Below are 21,461 nucleotides of genomic sequence, written 5' to 3' on the forward strand. Positions count from 1 at the left end.
GATCCGGTCAGTTAGAAATACCAAGGGTTCACTCAAAACAAGGTGCGTCAGCATTTAGCTTTTATGCCACCTCTAGCTGGAATCAACTTCCAGAAGAGATCAGATGTGCTTCAACAGTAAACACTTTTAAATCTAGATTAAAAACACATCTGTTTAACTCTGCATTTACTGAATGAGCACTGTGCTGCTTCACACTGACTGCACCTTTAACTCAAGTCACTTTTACTCCTGTTTTATTCTTTTTAACATTTTAAACTGTTTTATTAAAATCACATTTATTTTCTTTAATTGTTATTTTAAATTCTCATGTATCTTTGTCTTTATTGTGATCTTATCGTGTAAATCTTATTTTTACTTTTTCTTTTTCTTTTTTATATATTGTTTTCTCATTTCTGTGTAAAGCACTTTGAATGACCTCTGTGTATGAAATGTGCTATACAAATAAACTTGCCTTGCCTTGCCTTGCCTTGCCTTACATATATCCCATTATAATAGCTTTAAACCATGGCAGGTAAAAATTAACATCACAAGAAAGAACAAACTCCATTATGGGAATTTTCCATTCCTAACAGTAAAAGGATTGACGCTTAAGATTATGCTTTGGCTTCATGTTTATTTACATCAGTGCCATGGTGAAATGCATGTAGCCTACATGTTTTAGGTGCAGAGTCACAAACATTTACAATAAACAAATATTGAATTCCTTTTACGTTTCATTAAATAATATGCTATATATAAAAATAAATGCACTTCATAACCCTGTGTCTGAATGTAGCCGTGTTCCCGACGTGAACAACATTTACAAAACATTTAGATTAAGGAAAATATACATCACATGCATTTATCATCATTTCACTCAGCTTTTTCAACCTTCAGTTGACCAACCATACTGGCCTTTGTACAATGTTTTAGTGAAGAATGAAGTAAACGTTACAGTTTACAGTCCTGGCCAAAATGATCGTCACTCTTATGAGTAAAGTATGCTGTGGAAATAAATCTGCATTCTTCATCATTTATTAAAAAAAGTAAATTGTAACTTTAATGGAAATGGACGCAATTGAAAATGGGGTGAAATCTCATCATATTTTTTTTTAAATCTCCAATACAATTATTGGCCCCCCTTTTATTTCATGCTTTTCCATCCACATCTGATGAGGTTGGAAAATACATAACAAATGATCTTAACTAACCCATTGTGCACCAATGCTAATTTGTTTTTGAATGAGAGGATCAAAGAATAAACAATGCAGATTTATTTCAGCTCCTATTTACAAAGGGTGCCAACAATTCTGACAAGGACTGTAAAACTTAGCACCTACAGTCCAAAGAGAACATAAATAAAACCTAATACATCTAAATGATATTTGTCCCGATGTGAAATTGGCAAGAACATTGGCTATGTAAGATTCCTAACATTTAAAAAAAAAACATGACTTAAATTACAAAGCAATTAAATTTGTTAATAACCTCATAACACCACAAATGACCTACCACCTGCAAACAGGTCGGGCCAATTGAAAATGCATGTTTGACATTAAAAAACATGTATTATCTATATGAGGAGATATGTCTAAAATACACTACCTTGCAAAAGAGTGCATTAATGGATTACTATTTAAATGAATAATACATTTTAACTGACAGCAAGTCGTTTAACCCAAACTGATGCATTTTATGAACTATGTATACCAGGGTCAATTATTGACCTGCATCAAACACGGTAAACATCTAAAGAGAAAGTCTTTAACTCTTTCCCCACTATAGACAAGTTATCTCATCAATTAAGAGAAAACATTTCCCTGCCAATGACGAGTTTTAACAGCAATTCATATTTCCACTATTATCCACTAGGTGGCACTCTTACCCAACTTATAAAACACTGAAACATCCACTGATCCAAACACAGAAAAAAACCGTGTACGTTTTGATCTCTGTTTTGAATCTGATCCTCTACAAAAATGTAAAACTTTTGAATAAACCTACACATATTGGAGAGGTTATGAAAAGCGAACAAATGAAAATCATAAAAACAATGCTGGAGCTGGCTGGAAATAGTTTAAAATGTGTTTGTTTTGACTCTCCTATCAACAAAACAAGACCCTCTCCAACTCTTGATGTAAAAAAAAATAAACATTTTTGCCAGGCTCTGTAATCTTGATAAACCTGAAATATTGTCTGCCAATAACTTCTCTGTGGTGGCAACAACTGGATAACCAAGTGAGGTTAGTAAAAGTTTTAAGAAAGTGAAAGTATTAAGCTTCACTGAAAAACACCAAACTGAAAAACAGAAACTGAGGGTTATCATTTCAAGGCTACTGGGTTTGGTTGAGGTGTGTATGAATGTGAGTTTAGAGTTTTGTGTTTGTTAATATTCTTGTGCATTTACAACCCACTTTTACTGATCAGATCTTCTTACTTTTTCCTAAAAACAGAAAAAGAAAAAGGCATATTAGCGTTTCTAACACCAGCACAGTCATTGATATGAGCAAGTGTTAACTTCTACTATACCGGATGAGTGCTACTGTGATTGGGAGGGTTGGGTCGATCTGCGCTGCAGATTTCACAGCCTGGTCTTGTGGATTTATTTATAAATGTACAGGAAGGGCAGGACCACCCCAACTAACAGACACATAGAGAAAGAGAAATGTATTTATTTATTAATCATTTCAGGGTGTGTCTTTGTATAGCCTGACCAACTAGCAATTAGTCTTACATTTTGGTTTTAAATAAGACCAAAAGGAATTAAGCAGTTTATGCAAGTGACCAAAGGACTGTAAATAAATAAGCCTACAGTAATTATGTTGGCTTGACAAAGCCAACATACTGTTCTTCGATCTAAGCTTATTATTATTATTAGTGGTGCTTGCATTTATGCAAAGCATCACTATTACTATTGCTCAGGGATATTATTATGTTGGCTTTGAAAAAGCCAATATATTGTTATTGCTATTAAACTTATTATTATTATTATTCTTTTTCTCCCCCCAAAATTTCGGCAACTAACTCGTCCTAGGGCTTTCAAGCTACATGCACCAAATTTTCCACAGACCTTCAGACTGGTCTGACTTAGTGTGCTATATCTTTTCTAACTGATGGGACCATCCGAATTCCTAAACGGGGGTCTCGAACACCCCAAAATTTCCATTGACTTAACATTGAGACAAACTTTGACGGGTCATAGCTGTGAGTGAGAAACTTGTAGAAACTTGTGGCTTACCACATTTAAGGTGGCTGACAGGCTCTGTAAGAACATACATCACAATGGGGTGTAAGCTATACCACTGGGGTGTAAGAGGCCCCCAAAATTTCCCATTGACTTATAATGGGGCAGGAAACATGCCCATATAAGGGAATAAAAGCGTCCCAGATGGAATATCTTTACTTTAGAGTGTCGTAGAGACATGGGGGTGGGCTCATTTTACTCAGTCATCCAATCAGTCTCTTAGGATCGCCCCAAAGCTATTTAGCCACGCCCCTAGCAACAATTTTGGGTACCCTAGCAACATCTCCCATAGACTACCATTATAAAAAGCCCAGATGGATATCTTTACACCAGAGTGTCATAGAGACATAGGGGTGGGCTCATTTTACTCAGGCATCCAATCAGTCTCTTAGGATTCCTACTGAGGTATTAAACCACGCCCCTAGCAACCAATTTGAGCACCCTAGCAACATAATAAACAAAGCCTTATATCTCTGGATCTGAACATCATAGAGACATGGGGGTTGGGTCTTTGGGTCATGTTAGCTTCATGCTAGCTCCATGCTAAGTCATACTAGCTTCATGCTAGTTTCATGCTAGCTTTATGCTAATTTCATAATAAATCTTGCTAACTTCATGCTAAATCATGCTAACTTCATGTTAAATCTTGTTAGCTGCATGCTAAATAGTGCTAGCTTAATGCTAATCATGCTAGCATCATGCTAATCATGCCAGCTTCACGTTAAATCATGCTAGCTTCATGCTAATCATGCTATTCTCATGCTAACTTCATGTTAATCATGCAAGCCTCGTGCTAGCTTCATGCTAGCTTCATGTTAATCTTGCTAGTTTCATGCTAGCTTCATGCTAATCATGCTAGCATCATGCTAGCTTCATGCTAATCATGCTAGAATCATGCTAGTTTCATGCTAATCATGCTAGAATCATGCTAGTTTCATGCTAATCATGCTAGCTTTATGCTAGCTTCATGCTATTCATGCTAGCATCATGCTAGCTTCATGCTAATCATGCTAGCATCATGCTAGCTTCATGCTAATCATGCTAGCTACATGCTAATCATGCTAGCATCATGCTAGCTTCATGCTAATCATGCTAGCATCATGCTAGCTACATGCTAATCATGCTAGCATCATGCTAGCTACATGCTAATCATGCTAGCATCATGCTAGCTTCATGCTAATCATGCTAGATACATGGTAATCATGCTAGCATCATGCTAGCTTCATGCTAATCATGCTAGCATCATGCTAGCTACATGCTAATCATGCTAGCATCATGCTAGCTTCATGCTAATCATGCTAGCTTCATGCTAATCATGCTAGCATCATGCTAGCTTCATGCTAGCTACATGCTAATCATGCTAACATCATGCTAGCTTCATGCTAATCATGCTAGCATCATGCTAGCTTCATGCTAATCATGCTAGCTTCATGCTAATCATGCTAGCATCATGCTAGCTTCATGCTAATCATGCTAGCATCATGCTAGCTTCATGATAGCTTCATGCTAGCTACATGCTAATCATGCTAGCATCATGCTAGCTTCATGCTAATCATGCTAGCATCATGCTAGATTCATGCTAATCATGCTAGCATCATGCTAGCTTCATGCTAGCTTCATGCTAATCATGCTAGCATCATGCTAGCTTCATGCTAATCATGCTAGCATCATGCTAGCTTCATGCTAATCATGCTAGCATCATGTTAGCTTCATGCTAGCTTTATGCTAATCATGCTAGCATCATGCTAGCTTCATGCTAATCATGCTAGCATCATGCTAGCTTCATGCTAATCATGCTAGCATCATGCTAGCTACATGCTAATCATGCTAACATCATGCTAGCTACATGCTAATCATGCTAGCTTCATGCTAATCATGCTAGCATCATGCTTAGCTACATGCTAATCATGTTAACATCATGCTAGCTACATGCTAATCATGCTAGCATCATGCTAGCTTCATGCTAATCATGCTAGCATCATGCTAGCTTCATGCTAGCTTCATGCTAATCATGCTAGCTTCATGCTAGCATCATGCTAGCTTCATGCTAATCATGCTAGCATCATGTTAGCTTCATGCTAATCATGCTAGCATCATGCTAGCTTCATGCTAATCATGCTAGCATCATTCTAGCTTCATGCTAATCATGTTAGCTTCATGCTAGCTTCATGCTAATCATGTTAACTTCATACTTAAACATACTAACTGCCAGATAGCCTACTAAACTAAACTTCTGTCAATCTGTTTTAAACGTTCAGGCTACGCTTTTTCAAGCCAACATAAAGTTTGTCTTCAAACTTTAATATCTAGTTATTATTATTATTATATTTTATTCTTACATCCGGACACTTTTTTCGGCGATTAACTCGTCCCGCACGCTTTGTTATAGACCCATGAAAGAGGGCTCAAATCGACCGGATTATTGAGGAGAGGTGTGCTATGACTTTTATAAGGGATCGGGTGCAGGATTTCCGAAAGGGGGGCGTAAAACCACCCCAAAAATCCCATTGACTTAACATTGGGCCCAACTTTGACGGGTCATAGCTCCGCTCGTGGATTTTGTAGAAACATGTGGGTTACAAAATTTGAAGAGGGTGGTAGGCTCTGTAAAAACATAGATCACAATGGGGTGTAAGTTGTACCCCTGGGGTGTAAGAGGTGCCCAAAAGTGTCCCAATGAAAAGTCAATGGGGCAAAATCCCATAGACTTACCATTGCAAAAATTTTGACGGGTCATAGGTCCGAGCCAGGATTTCATAGAAACATGTGGGTTACTAAATTTGAAAAGGGTGCTAGACTCTGTCAGGACGTACCCCACAATGGGGTGTAAGGTTACCATAGCAACCATTTTGGGCACCCTAGCAACCTATACCATTGACTGCCATTATAAAATGCCTAGATGGATATCTTTGCACCACAGTGTCATAGAGACATGGGGGTGGGCTCATTTTACTCAGGCATCCAATCAGTCTCTCAGGATCCTTACAGACTTACTAAGCCACGCCCCTAGCAACCACTTTTGAGCACCCTAGCAACATAAAATACAAACAGTTATATCTCGGCATCAGAACATCGTAGAGACACGGGGGTTTGAATGTTTTACTTGTGACTAGGGGTGTAACAATTGGGCACATCATTGGCCACTCCCAAGCCACGCCCCTAGCAACCAAATTTGAGCACCCTAGCAACCGAATAAACAAAGCCTTATATCTCCGCATCAGAACATCGTAGAGACACGGGGTTTGGACCGTTTTACTTGTGACTCGGAGTGTAATCACTGGGCACATCATTGGCCACTCCCAAGCCACGCCCCTAGCAACCAAATACAGTACCCTAGCAACAGAGTAAACAAAGCCTTATATCTCCGCATCAGAACATCGTAGAGACACGGGGGTTGGACCGTTTTACTTGTGACTCGGAGTGTAATCACTGGGCTCATCATTGGCCACTCCCAAGCCACGCCCCTAGCAACCAAATACAGTACCCTAGCAACAGAGTAAACAAAGCCTTATATCTCCGCATCAGAACATCGTAGAGACACAGGGTTTGGACCGTTTTACTCATGACTCGTAGGGTAATCACTAGTGGATGCCATTTTTTTCCCTAGCAACCAAATACAGTACCCTAGCAACAGAGTAAACAAAGCCTTATAACTCCGCATCAGAACATCGTAAAGACATGGGGGTTGGACCGTTTGACTCGTGACTCGGAGGGTAATCACTAGTGGATGCCATTTTTTCCCCTAGCAACCAAATACAGTACCCTAGCAACAGAGTAAACAAAGCCTTATATCTCTGCATCAGAACATCGTAGAGACACGGGGGTTGGACCATTTTACTTTTGGCTTGGAGTATAATCATAAATTGTCCCCGAACTTGCCACGGCAAGCACCACTCACATTTTCTTCAGGAAATGTACCTATCTAGTTATTATTATTATTATTATTCTTCTGGTCCACACTTTTTCTAACTGTAACTCCTCCTAGAGCTTTCAAGCTACACCCACAAAACTTTACAAAACTTTTAAGACTGGTACGTAGATTTATGCTATATCTTTTCTAACTGATGGGACCTACCGAATTCCTAAACGGGGCGCTCAAACACCCCAAATTTTCCATTGACTTAACATTGCGGCAAACTTTGACGGGTCATAGCTGCAAGCGAGAAATTTGTAGAAACTTGTGGGTTACCACATTTGAAGAGGCTGACAGGCACTGTGAGAACATACCTCACATTGGGGTGTAAGTTTCACCCCTGGGGTGTAAGGGGCACCCAAATTTCCCCATTGACTTATAATGGGGCAAGGAACATGCCCATATAAGGGAATAAAAACGTCCCAGATGGAATATCTTCACTTTAGAGTGTCGTAGAGACATGGGGGTGGGCTCATTTTACTCAGGCATCCAATCAGTCTCTAGGGATCATCTCATAGCTATTAAGCCACGCCACTAGCAACCATTTTTGGGCACCCTAGCAACATATCCCATAGACTGCCATTATAAAATGCCCAGAAGGATATCTTTGCAGCACAGTGTCACAGAGACATGGGGGTGGGCTCATTTTACTCAGGCATCCAATCAGTCTCTGAGGATTCTTATCAAGGTATTAAGCCACGCCCCTAGCAACCAAATATGAGCACCCTAGCAACATAATAAACAAAGCCTTATATCTCTGGATCCGAACATCATATAGACATGGGGGTTGGGTATTTTGGTCATGTTAGCCTTATGCTAGCTTCATGCTAAGTCATACTAGCTTCATGCTAGTTTCTTGCTAGCTTTATGCTAATTTCATAATAAATCTTGCTAACTTCATGCTAATTCATGTTAGCATCATGCTAGTTTCATGTTAATTCATGTTAGCATCGTTCTAGCTTCATGCTAATTCATATTAACATCGTGCTAACTTCATGCTAATTCATGTTAGCTTCATGCTAGCTTCATGCTAATTCATGTTAGCATCGTGCTAGCTTCATGTTAATTCATGTTAACATCGTGCTAGCTTCATGCTAATTCATGTTAGCATCGTGCTAGCTTCATGCTAATTCATGTTAGCATCGTGCTAGCTTCATGCTAATTCATGTTAGCTTCGTGCTAGCTTCATGCTAATTCATGTTAGCATCGTGCTAGCTTCATGCTAATTCATGTTAGCATCGTGCTAGCTTCATGCTAATTCATGTTAGCTTCGTGCTAGCTTCATGCTAATTCATGTTAGCATCGTGCTAGCTTCATGCTAATTCATGTTAGCATCGTGCTAGCTTCATGCTAATTCATGTTAGCATCGTGCTAGCTTCATGCTAATTCATGTTAGCATCGTGCTAGCTTCATGCTAATTCATGTTAGCATCGTGCTAGCTTCATGCTAATTCATGTTAGCATCGTGCTAGCTTCATGCTAATTCATGTTAGCATCGTGCTAGCTTCATGCTAATTCATGTTAGCATTGTGTTAGCTTCATGCTAATTCATGTTAGCATCATGTTAGCTTCATGCTAATTCATGTTAACATCATGCTAGCTTCATGCTAATTCATGTTATCATCATGCTAACTTCATGCTAATTCATGTTAGCATCATGCTAGCTTCATGCTAATTCATGTTAGCATCATGCTAGCTTCATGCTAATTCATGTTAACATCGTGCTAGCTTCATGCTAATTTATGTTAGCGTCGTGCTAGCTTCATGCTAATTCATGTTAGCATCATGCTAGCTTCATGCTAATTCATGTTAGCTTCATGCTAATTCATGTTAGCATCATGTTAGCTTCATGCTAATCATGCTAACATGATGTTAGCTTCCTGCTAATCATGCTAGCATCATGCTAGCTTCATGCTAATCATGCTAGCATCATGCTAGCTTCATGCTAATTCATGTTAGCATCATGCTTATTCATGTTAACATCATGCTAGCTTCATGTTAATTCATGTTAGCATCATGCTAGCTTCATACTAATTCATGTTAGCATCATGCTAGCTTCATGCTAATTCATGTTAGCATCATGCTAGCTTCATGCTAACTCATGTTAGCTTCATGCTAATTCATGTTAGCATCATGCTAGCTTCATGCTAAGTCATGCTAGCTTCATGCTAATTCATGTTAACATCATGCTAGCTTCATGCTAATTCATGTTAGCATCATGTTAGCTTCATGTTAATTCATGTTAGCATCATGCTAGCTTCATGCTAATTCATGTTAGCATCATGCTAGCTTCATGTTAATTCATGTTAGCATCATGTTAGCTTCATGTTAATTCATGTTAGCATCATGTTAGCTTCATGCTAATTCATGTTAGCTTCATGCTAATTCATGTTAGCATCATGTTAGCTTCATGCTAATTCATGTTATCATCATGCTAGCTTCATGCTAATTCATGTTAGCTTCATGCTAATTCATGTTAGCATCATGTTAGCTTCATGCTAATTCATGTTATCATCATGCTAGCTTCATGCTAATTCATGTTAGCATCATGCTAACTTAGTGCTAAACATGCTAACATGGTAACTTTTGGTATCATGTTTACGGAAAGTTATAATACTAAACTAAACTTGTTTTAAATTTCTCTCAATCTGTTTTAAACATTCAGGCTAGGCTTTGTCAAGCCAACATAAAGTTTGTCTTCAAACTTTTCTATCTAGTTTATTTGTGTTAATTTAAAAACAATCTGTAAATATATGCATTACCTGTGTGTTAATTGATTTCAGTTTGGACCCTCCGGGCTGCAGAATATCAAGGTTAATGATGTCACTAACCCTGGGTTTCTCTGTGCCACACCCACTACCACCTGTTCAGCCCGAAAAAAGAAAAAAACAATCAAGCATCAAATACTGATTTTACACATTATTATAATTGTATTATTTTCAGGTGTTCAGGCCAAATTCTGATAGATTAAATACCAATGTTTACATTTAGCTTCTGTCAAATTTTTTATTATATTCTAAATCTATATAATTTTTGCAGCATTTCTTTTAATGTGGTTTATTTCACTGTATTCAATGGCTTTGCAATGTATCGCGTTACAATGTCAGTTAAGGAGCGCCATGTGATCTCGTTAAAACGGGTGCTGCAGCTCCCCCTTGTGTTTTTTAGAAAGATGTGCAATCACTGCGGTGATCTGAAATCATCACAATGAGGTCAAACAATCACGATGATACGATTATTTAATCATTGTGACAGCCCTACCTGTAGGTTGCCATTGTTGTGATGTACTGGTACTGAACCGTAGACCCAACATGCAATATATGCATGCACATGGCATCAACATTTTCACACATTTGTGTTTATGTAATTTATACAGAAATGAAAACGCCATTGTTTTGGAAAAACACATTGAAATGCAGTTTACAAAAGTTAGCTTTATCAGGACCCAAAAATTACTTTGTTGTGTAAAATCAAAAAAAAAAAAAATTGTGTAAATGCAAATTGCATGTTATAAGTAAAAAATTAATGCTTAAAATACACACGAGAAATGATTGTGAAAAGAAGCAGATTTAATTCATCCTCAGGCAAGATTACTGAGCTCACCTGAGCTGCTGTGACTAAATCGAGGAGGTAGCGTACTGTAACCTCTCCAGTCATGGCTAATGGGACTGCTGCTGCTAGCTGGTGTGTGAGTAGCTGTGGGATTTGTTGCTGGTGTCAGCATGAGGACGGCGTTCTCCTGGTCCTGCCGGCACAGCTGACGACTGAGGGAGGCGTGACGGGCAGTCAGGAGGTAGAGGAATGCTGTGTCACCGTCCCTACAGACGCCATAAGACGCTAAGGAACGGGAGTCTGCGCACAGACACTGTCCGATGACCCAACGCTGCACCTTGGGATGAAAACCATATTCGAGAAACATCTGCAAGAGAAGCAGAGACAGAAGACTTAATGATCAGTAAATCACTTAGACAGAAAGACATCACACAACCTTTCATACCTGCTGCTTTAAAGAGGAAACCGTCATATGGGGGAGGATTTTTACTGTAACACAACAAGATGACGATGCATCCTCTACAACCACAGCTAAACTGAAAATACAAACAGGAAAGGGACAGAGACATTCCACCAATTAACTTATTTAGCAAAATAGTTTTGTACAAAAACAAAACATTTTAAAGAGCAAGTAGAATAAAACACAGGATGTCACTGATATAAATTCCACACCCTAAATAAAACTTTCTATAATAATTGTTGTATCTTGCATGAGGAAAGCATGACGATACCTTATCTCCCCGTCCTCAGTTTCTCTTGGAGTTGGCTGAATAGTCAGTGCTATCTGATGCTGGGCGAGATCTGAGGCGTACCGCTCTGCTGCACCAGTATCTCCAGCCTCTATAGCTCGAGAAAGCTCGATACACAACTCCTCTAAAGCAGGCAGAACACAGGCATAATAATGATAATATAATACGATGAAATGTGCAAATTGATTCAATTCGATTTTTGACAAAGGACTGTTAGACAATGTAAAATAAGGTCTGTCATATACATTAATTTTGTAAAAAGGTGCTGTGAATCATCATTTTATTGTTTTATACTGTGATCTGGGGTCTACTAATGATGTTTGCATGGTTTTACATTCAAAACCTATTAACAGCCATAAATACTATGCTATTTTGTACCCTGATTTTGAGGCTGGGTCAAGAAATGCTCAGTTTTGATGGGCGGGCCGCATTGATGACTCAAAGTAAACACACACTGCTATGACTGGATAACAGTTTTACATAAACTAGATCCGTCAATAAATGTGGGGAAGGTTTCAAGCGCAAGAGATGATGTACATAAACGACAAAGTGTATGGGTGAAGCAGCAAACCACAAATCTTCAAACATGACGTTGCTAGATATTATGCACACGTGTTGAGTGCTGTGAGTCAACCTCATCTAACTTCGCTAGCTAGAGACAGTTAAAAGACAGCATGGCAGATGCAGGAGACACCACGCAAGCTGCTCTTTACATGGGAAACAAAAAACAGCAAGCGCCTCCCGCCTTCAGCTGAACTCAATCAGAACAGAGCATGCACGCGTGCACAGAAGAGCGCCGTCTGTGACAGGACCGGCCGTTTCTCTGAACTGAGATCCGTTTAAGTTTCACAACAACTAATTTTAGTTGCTTAAGAGTTGTGAAAACAGCATTTAAACATGACTTATTGGGGTATAGTCTCACAATCTCATCTGACAGTAATAAAAGCACGTTTTTAAGATGCAAAGAACTGACAGGAATGTTCATCTTTTGGGGGCATTTTGTTAGGGTGGCCATTCGTGCCAGTTCCGCCGGACACGTCCCGAACATGTTTTCAGGTTCGTTCTCCAGAAGTCGCGTTGCTGGACCGCATACATCATCACATTTCAGTTACAATACATTAGAAAATTAAGATTTACTTCTTTTAAGACATACAATCATTGTAGTTTCATTCTTACCTTGAAATGTAACGGTTGCTGTTCTGAAATTAAACCCGAAATATTAAACCTTGATGACGTATGCGATCGACCAACGAGACTTCCGGAGAACGAACGCGAAAACATGTTCGGGACGTGTCCGGCGGAACTGGCACGAATGGCCACCCTACATTTTGTACACCTGTTAAAGCAGACCTGTTATGGTAATTTTTTAAGATAAAATGGGATAAGGATTTTGTACCAATGCATAGCAGAATTTAAGGGAATACTTTAGCATTTAAGGGTAAATACTTAATGACAGCATTATGTTTCCTTAAGTGAACGCTTCGTTTTTTCTTGCAACCCATGTTTCATTGAGAGTACTAGCTAAGGGAGTTCTTAGCTTATGGGCTTTTCTTAACCGAGCACAGGTACTAGGAACCGTACACAGTGGGGAAAAAACACAAAAGTGAGCTGTATTGAGCAGTTCTATGCAATAAAAACTGTACATTTTAAAAACAGACTTCAGATGATGAGACCTATCTGATCTGAATCAGAGAATCAATAGTTAGATTTTTCATGCACTGTTTCCAGACGATGACACTCTAAATTTAAATAAAAGCTCTACAGTATAGACAGTTATAATTCATAAACATATATGATCAAGCAAAACCGAGATCAAATCAAGCCTGTCCTTTCATTAGAAAAAAGCACACATACCTTTCGTTGACATGGACATGGTTGAGTTTTTTTCGCCGCACTTCTTATACTGCTGTCCATCATGTGTAGGATGCAGAATGCTGGCAACTATCAGAAAGACAAGAGTAAATGAAAATGTGATGTCTTGATTTAACAAGGATAAAAGTTAAAAAATAGACAACTTCAACATAATCTCATGACATTTCATAACAATTTTTCAATTAGCAAAGGATGTTGAATTCATACAATGTTATTTCGTATGATCTGCTCACACCATATTAAAGTAAAAGAAAAGCAAAAGTGGCCAATGTATGGTAACCCATAGTCTAGATGTGATCTCTGCATATAAACTAGGCCACGACCCGCCCATCCTATTAGTGGTTAGGTTTAGAGGTCAGGCTTCATGGTTAAGTTTTAACCTTTCTTATATATATGCAGTAGTACTGTGCAAAAGTCTTAGGCTACCATCACCAGCTTTGTTGTTTTAGCAAAGTTTTAATGTACAACCATATTAATTTTCACTCTTTTTTAAGATACAAACAGAAAATACAGGAAATATGTAGCCTACACAAAATTAAAAACAAAACAATTGTTAGAGAACTAAATGTCTTCTTCAGGCATCAGTCTGTATTTAGTGTGACCTCTCTTGGCATGAAACACATCTTGAGCTTTTTTGAGGAGACTGAAGTCCTGAAATCATTTAGGATTTAATTTCATTTAGGTTTAAGAGATCCTGCAGCTGCTACTGCTCAAGTGGAACGGGAGTTTACCCTAAATACACTTCAGCTTATACTTCTATACTGTTTTTAATACTACATACACATTACCTGTATTTTCTGGTTGTATTCTAATAAAGAGACAATATATACAATTGCAAAAACAACAAATCAAATGATAGCATGGTGGCCTAAGACTTTTACACAGTACAGTGTCTCTGTGTTTATGTATGTATGTATTTATGCATGTATGTATATAAATCAAGGTATTTTATTAGTTATTTTAACAAGACATTTAAAAAAAATTACGAGAAAGTGGTTTAAATATTATCTGCAAGCTGTGAAGTTTGTTATTGCACAGTGTCGCTTATTTTACATTACAGGTAATGATGAACAGGTGTCAGACCTCGGTGTGCCTCTCTCAGTGATGACATCATGACAGTAGCCCACTCCTGAGCCTCCTGCTCACTTCGGAAGGTAAATGTGAGGGAGTCGTGCGGTGGCTTAATGAGATGCAGTTCATGACATCGAGCTGATGTGATCTCGTACTTCACAGAGCGAAGATCAAACTCTGCTAAAGACTGAGAGAGAGAAAACAGATTATTTGAATTAATACTGCTTAACGACTCTCAATGTTAGTTATAAAAACAGCTTCATTCAGCCAATTATATGAATAATTTTAAGTATAACATCATGTCAAATGGACACATTGAGAGTTTCTTATTATCAAATAAACTGTACTGTTGGGCTGTAAGTAGGTTCACTGAGATGTCCCTGACAAAAATAACCATAGTTTATCCATATTTGTAGTAAAAGACCAGTAGTAACCACACATTACCTTTCTCTGACTAAAGTGCTCCAAGCTCACTGTGGTAAAAACATGCGTACTACACTGTTACTCTTATTAAACCATAGTTATTTGTCATAAGGATTGGGAATATTTCAGTCAGACAGACAGCCAAGTAGCTGGAATAAAACATGATAGACTGAAAGACAGTTATGATTTGATAAAGGTAATGCCATTGTACCACGCTGCGACCTCCGCGGTCGTTGTGTCTGAGTGTGAGCATGAAGAGTCCCGCGCGGCTCGGGTTCATACTGAGCTGCAGCCGCAGAGAGTCCGAGCCCACGCGCAGCGGCCGAACCGACACCCGCACCGACATCAGCACCGTACTGCAACCCGAGCTCACCGACATGCTTACAGCAGGATCAGATCAGTACAGCTCCAAAACCCGCGTTTACATCATTATCATCATTATTATTATTATCATTGCCTTTATGAGAAATGGGCAGTCCGTTTCAAAACAGGAAGCAGGTACGTCTGATATTTATTTCCCCCGCGGTAAATTACTCTAACATGCAGTTCCGTGGCTTCGGAGGAATATAACAGACTGATCTGTCTACAACTTAAAAAATCTTGAAGAAACACACACACATATATATATATATATATATAATAATTCGCGTGACCCTTCTGGTAGATATTAGCAATTTATAGTACACATTAATAAACTTCTGCCTTAAATTCTTACGTGCCACTTCCAACCTCAAAGCATAAATTTTAAAGTTCAATTACGTTTACAAATTTCATAGCAATAAAATATTTAAGTAAAAATATTCACAGTTAGAATGTGGAGGAATTTCGAGTTTTTTCTCAGTGCGCATCGGTTTAAAATAAACGTGTATAAAACATATATTTGCATCGTATTTAATATATATTTATACATAAATATAGTTAGTATAGGGACCTATGCATATTCTCATTTTAGAATGGATTAATAGGACTTTTATTCACCCTATTTTGTTGTGACGTCACCAGGGCCGCGTCGCTGAAGGCTTCTGCATTTTGAGCGCTACAGTATTTAAGGATTGTCAAATGTTCAACCAATTGTCACCTTTTGTTTTCTAAATATTCTGAATATAATGTAGATTATTGTCGTAGTATTCGCCTAATGTGGAGTGATGATTTATATAAGTAAAGCGAACATTGGGAGCACTGGAAAAGAAAAAAATACGGGACAAAAAAACTGAATATGGAGATTATTAAGGAGGAGAATGAAGACTCGAGTTATCCAGAACTAAGCAGCATACAAAGTGAATACACCGAGGAAAAAACAGGTCACTTTAAATTTCTGGAAATCGTAAAGCAGTAAAACAATTATAAAGTAACTGTTAGACTTCGAGACCAGAATTCATAAACGATCATACTGTTAAATAGGAGCTTTTGGTGACGTCTCTTATTATAAGTTTAATTATCTTTATTGATGGGCTATTAATTGTATAATCCATTATGTAATCCGTTTAATGATTTTTATTTGGGGTGTGTTTACTAATTGTAGCCGAGTGGCCGTGGCTTTTTAATTTTCTCAAAGTCCATTTTAATATTTAAATAATGTTTACTTTTATCAAGTCCATTTGTTAGATTTATTAACGTGATTTAAATTCTTGTTATTGTTTATTTATTCAACCAATGTAATATAGATCAACAATTATTAAGTTATTGATTTAACCCTTTAACTCTCAACTCCCCCCCCCCTTGAGTGTGGAGGTTAGGTGATGTGCACCTTCAAATTAATATAACTTAGGCATTTTTTGGTCTAGAATCAAAATCTTGATCTCTTTTTAAAGAACACACTTTATAATTTTTCACTGAAGTGTTTGGAGTTGTAAATATAAATTAAAAGTTAGTTTAGTATAGTTATAACAATATACATTTATTAAGAAAAATAAAAATGTTTTTAAAAATAAAGCCACAAGTCTTAACTAGGCCAAATTTCAAGTTAAAATCATAAAAAAATTGGTTTCTGTCACACTTTTAGCGGTTTTACCAACAACTGCCAGTAGGTGCCAACAGTTTGCTGCATAATCTTGTCACAAATTAATAAATTAATGTCACTGCATTACTATTCATGCAAAAAGGTTTTGAAATATGAAAACTACATATATAGAGCTTTTCAACAATATATTTGTTTTATTAAGATTATTTCAGGTTTATAGGATACACCTTGGGCCCACCTGCTGGCCCGTGACATTTTAGAAAATTACACTTACTACATCATTTTTGCAAAATGGTGATGAAGTATGAAAACCTCAATCTGAGAGCTTTCCAGCGCTTTATATTTTGGCAAGATTAGTTTAGGTTGAGACTAAGAAATAATTGTTTTAAATATGTAATGCCAAACGTCCCACATTTTTTTTTCTAGTGAGACCATCTTTCCATCACAATCATTTATCTATCATATTGAATAAGTTGAGAATTTCAGAATTAACTCAAAGATCACATTGATGTTACTTTTTATGTCTGCTGTAGTACTTCAATAAAGTTTGGATTCACTTGTTTGATTGATTTTTTTATTATTATTTTAGACCTGATAGAAGACCTGAAAACAGAAAACCTGAATGAAGCGGAGGAGATGCATCAGTTTGAGACGCCTCATCATTTCCTAACTGGAGAAAAATCATTGACTTCTTCACAGACTGTAGACAATTCCTCACAAACTAGAACTGAAAGTTTTGTATTCAGCCATGTATTTACCTGTCCTCAATGTGGAAAAAGCTTCAAACATAAAGGGAGTCTTAGGGAACACATAAAAATTCATATGGGAGAGATGCTTTTCGCGTGCCACGAGTGCGGAAAGACTTTCGTTCATAAAGGACGCTTAAAAGATCACAGAAGAAGCCACACTGGGCCGAAACGTTTTATATGCAAACTGTGTGAGAAAAGTTTTACGCGTAAAGAAAGCTTAAATGAACACATAAGAATTCACACTGGAGAAAAGCCTTACACGTGCATTCAGTGTGGAAAGAGTTTTGCACACAAAGGATACCTTAAGAAACACATAAGATTTCATGCCGGAGAGAAGCCCTTCAAATGTCCTCAGTGTGAAAAGAGTTTCACACATAAGCAAAGCCTCGAGTGTCATATGAGAATTCACGCTGGAGAAAAGCCCTTCGCGTGCTATCAGTGTGGGAAGGGTTTTGCCTATAAAGGAAACCTAAAGATCCACGAACGAATTCACACAGAAGAAAATCCTTATACGTGCCCTCAATGTGAAAAGAGTTTCACGCATAAAGAAAATCTTCTGGTTCACATGAGAATGCACACTGGCGAAAAGCCCTTCACGTGCCGTCAGTGTGGAAAGGGTTTTGCTCGTAAAGTCTGTTTTCAGGCTCATGCAAAAACTCACACTGGAGAGAAGCCTTTCTCGTGCCATCATTGTCAAAAGAACTTCAGAGACAAGGGATACCTGAAGCGTCACATGAGAATTCACACCGGAGAGAAGCCTTTCACTTGCCCTCAGTGTGGAAAAAGCTTCACGCATAAAGGAAACCTTACTATGCACATCAGAATTCACACTGGAGAGAAGCCTTCTTTATGTCCCCATTGTGGAAAAAGTTTCACACGTGAAGCATACCTCAATGACCACATGCGAATTCACACCGGCGAGAAGCCGTTTACGTGCCCTCAATGTGGAAAGGGTTTCGCACATAAAGGAAACCTTAAAAATCATGTGAGAACTCACAGTATGGAGAACAGTGTGACATGCCTTTCAAATGACAGCGGTGCGGGAAGTGTTTCACAGGTTACAGAAGTCTAAAAACTTGCATGAATCTTCATTCTTGAGCGAAATGGCCATCATGCCTGAAAGCTGTAACTCACCAAAACCCCTTTCGCACAGTCTAGAGCTGATTCCATTAACTCTTTCCCCACCAACTCGTCAATTAAAAGAAAGCGCTTCCCTGACCATGGGTTCACACCAGCCGCGTTTAAAGCGTCAAAATCGCGTCTACCGCGTCTAGTTTGCCGCTTGAACATTTTGAGTTTACTCGCTTCATTCACGAGTGAAATTTAACTGTGGGTTTACACCAGACGCGAGTTCAACGATTTGCATACATACATTTACATACAAAGTAAATGCAAAGACGCGATCAGATATGGGCGGTGTGTTTACCGTGAAAACAAGCGGTATTCGCCTCAAACGCGTCTTCGCCCAAGTTGAAAATATTCAACTCAAACGAAAAATTCACATATGCACGAAGTTAAATCCTGCGATAAATCTAGAGCAAGTAACGCGATGCCCCACGTTTGGTTTGTATGTAGCATTAGTCATCGAGACATTCACACAGAAATTCGCGTCATGGGAGGGACTTCTGCGACTCTGCTCGCTTTCCGTAATCACGTCACTGCAAGAGCAAACTCCTGATTGGTTAACGTGGCATGTTTTTACACCAAAGTTCAAATTTTTCAACTAGCGCGTTTGCCGCGGCAACGCTCAACTCGCGCGAACTAGGCGCGCAAATGAGGCGGAATCGCGTCTACCGTGCCGCACTTAACGCCGCGAGACCTCCAAATGCACATCAGCGCGTTTTCACATTAACTTAACATTGAAATCACTTGCGCTTGACGCCTCTACCACGGCTGGTATGAACGCAGCATGACAATGAAGAGTTTTTCCGACAATCTGTATTTCCGCTATTATCCACCAGATGGTGCTCTTACCCAACTTATACAACCTGGAAGCAACCCCTCACGTCAAACAGTTCAAACTCAGTGTAGGTTTTGATCATCACTTTGAATTTGATTTCTATCAGAAGTCTTTCGCAAAAATGCAATTATCTCAGAGCAAAATTAGAACAGGAGTACTATGTCAACCTTTACAGTAGATTCAATGTATGAATTATGTGTGATGTGTTTCATATTGTAACTTAATCCTGTGCATGTGTTGTGTATATGACCCTTTGAATATTAATAATGAAAGTGTTTCTTCTTCAGTGAGCTTATTCAATCGATTACAGCTCTGTTCAAGCGTTTACACACTGAAAGAAAGTGTGGGATGTGTACTATTCTTTATAAAGCAAGAGAGATCAGGCAAAAAACAAATATTTATATGGGATTTCAATAAAAATATATGGCATCACAGAATAAAGAAAAATGGTCCTTTGTTTTGCATGATTTTGCATGATGTTTGATATTTCATGACAGAATCTGACTGCCAGTTTTTTTGTTTTGTTTTTTAATAAAATGCGCCAATTTCAATATTTCTTATGCACCAATTCAATATTTGCACAGACAGACAAAGACTGAAAAGTACATGACCAACAGTGTTTATTTGCTTGTTAACAGGCTTAACTGGCCTTAAAAAATGATTGACCTGTATAAAACGTACCCTTTATAATGGTACTGTATGGCCGTTTCTCAATCCGGAGGTTGCAGTCTTGTATAAAACGGCCTATATCTGGCTAATGCCCTGCTAAAGATGCCATTTCTGCATCTTTGCTCCCCCGCTGGTAACCTTTGCAAATGCAGGTAAGATCAATGGTAGCAAAAAAATGGGAAAATAGAGCAAAGTAAACGATGACACGAGTTATCATCTCCAATTTAAATCTCTTTTCTTGGACTACATCAAACACGGATTGTATGCAACAGTTTACTTCATGGGATTCGTGATGTAGAGAAGACCGACATTATCATAATTCCTCTCGCTTGGACTCACAGCAGGTAAATTAACTTCTGTAACTTCACATTCCAGCTGACGTCAGAGGTATTCAGGCCAATCACAACATACAGATTAGCTGGCCAATCAGGAACACAGCTTTTCAAATCCATACATTTCAGGAAGACAGTGAAATCTGGAGCTACAAAAATTTACGGTATGTTGAAAATAATGTGTTTTTTAACCAAAAACCACGAAAACACATTGTATTATACCAAATAAACAAAATAATGTTGTTTGTTAGCAATGAAATAGGTGCTCTTTAAGTTTTTCTCTATTTCATTTTTACAATGTAGTTTTAATAAGTAAAAAGAAACTAAATATAGAAAGTGTATCAATTCAATTCCTTCTTCAGATGAATCATTTTCCAGTTTTTACTTTGAACAAGCATATGGAATGATCGGAAAATACCCTGATTAGTTTATCCACAATTGTAATTTGTTTAAAATCTTTTTTAACTTTTTTATAGTTTTGGAAAAATTTATTAAAACTATCAAAAATATAAAAGCTGAAATTCTGTTAAATTTATTCGACAAACCTAACTTGTTGTGATGCTGTAATAATGACCAATTAAATAATATTTATCTTTTATGATTTGTTTGATTATTTATTGTGTGTGTATTTATTTTATTTAATTTTTGTTATTTTATGTTTATTTTTGTTTACTTTTATTTTTTGTATATGAAAGCACCTGTAGTCTCTTTGTTGCATCTTAAAGTCTTTGAATGCCATTTTGTTGTAAGATTGTGTTTGATACTTCAATAAATAAATTTTCATTTAATTTTTTTTTTTTGACATTAGCTAATATAAACTTGAACTAACAATTAGCAATATAGTTTATCTGCATTTGTTAATCTTTCTTAATGTCAATACAATTGTGTGTTAGTTCACTGTGCACTAGCATATGTTAACAAACACAACCTGTAAGGTTCTGACACAGATTAGTGAGAAGATGAGGCGGGGGTTACATTTCTCCTCTTCT

General features: G+C 37.8%; 2 protein-coding genes across 3 annotated transcripts; one reads left to right on the forward strand and one right to left on the reverse strand.

Annotated features, from left to right (window-relative positions):
* Positions 1-591: 591 nt before the first annotated feature.
* On the reverse strand, positions 592-15,299 carry sharpin (SHANK-associated RH domain interacting protein). Its single transcript, XM_065276885.1, has 9 exons — positions 15,014-15,299; positions 14,392-14,566; positions 13,291-13,377; positions 11,419-11,560; positions 11,133-11,223; positions 10,739-11,054; positions 9,898-9,998; positions 2,509-2,619; positions 592-2,422 (listed from the first exon to the last, which is right to left on the reverse strand). The coding sequence occupies exons 1-9, from the start codon at positions 15,179-15,181 to the stop codon at positions 2,396-2,398; spliced, it is 1,218 nt and encodes a 405-aa protein (XP_065132957.1). The 5' UTR covers positions 15,182-15,299; the 3' UTR covers positions 592-2,395.
* A 509-nt stretch (positions 15,300-15,808) lies between these two features.
* On the forward strand, positions 15,809-21,141 carry LOC135767221 (uncharacterized). 2 transcript variants are annotated; one of them, XM_065276883.2, is made up of 2 exons: positions 15,809-16,103; positions 17,352-21,141. In XM_065276883.2, the coding sequence occupies exons 1-2, from the start codon at positions 16,019-16,021 to the stop codon at positions 18,581-18,583; spliced, it is 1,317 nt and encodes a 438-aa protein (XP_065132955.1). In that variant the 5' UTR covers positions 15,809-16,018; the 3' UTR covers positions 18,584-21,141. The 2 variants fall into 2 exon arrangements, with proteins under 2 accessions (XP_065132955.1, XP_065132956.1); XM_065276884.2 differs by having other exon boundaries at positions 15,809-16,079.
* Positions 21,142-21,461: the final 320 nt, after the last annotated feature.

Source organism: Paramisgurnus dabryanus, chromosome 6 (genome assembly GCF_030506205.2).
Source record: "Paramisgurnus dabryanus chromosome 6, PD_genome_1.1, whole genome shotgun sequence".
Classification (NCBI taxonomy): Eukaryota; Metazoa; Chordata; class Actinopteri; order Cypriniformes; family Cobitidae; genus Paramisgurnus; species Paramisgurnus dabryanus.

What these genes read in the sequence shown, in the direction of transcription:
- sharpin (XM_065276885.1), bottom strand. Translation starts at nt 15,181, where the DNA reads ATGTCGGTGAGCTCGGGTTGCAGTACGGTGCTGATGTCGGTGCGGGTG. An exon ending in ACTGAGAGAGGCACACCGAG is followed by an intron (nt 13,378 to 14,391) that starts GTCTGACACCTG and finishes TCTTTCTGATAG; the next exon opens with TTGCCAGCATTCTGCATCCT. An exon ending in ATTTAGTCACAGCAGCTCAG is followed by an intron (nt 9,999 to 10,738) that starts GTGAGCTCAGTA and finishes CGGGCTGAACAG; the next exon opens with GTGGTAGTGGGTGTGGCACA.
- LOC135767221 (XM_065276883.2), top strand. Translation starts at nt 16,019, where the DNA reads ATGGAGATTATTAAGGAGGAGAATGAAGACTCGAGTTATCCAGAACTA. An exon ending in ATACACCGAGGAAAAAACAG is followed by an intron (nt 16,104 to 17,351) that starts GTCACTTTAAAT and finishes TTATTATTTTAG; the next exon opens with ACCTGATAGAAGACCTGAAA.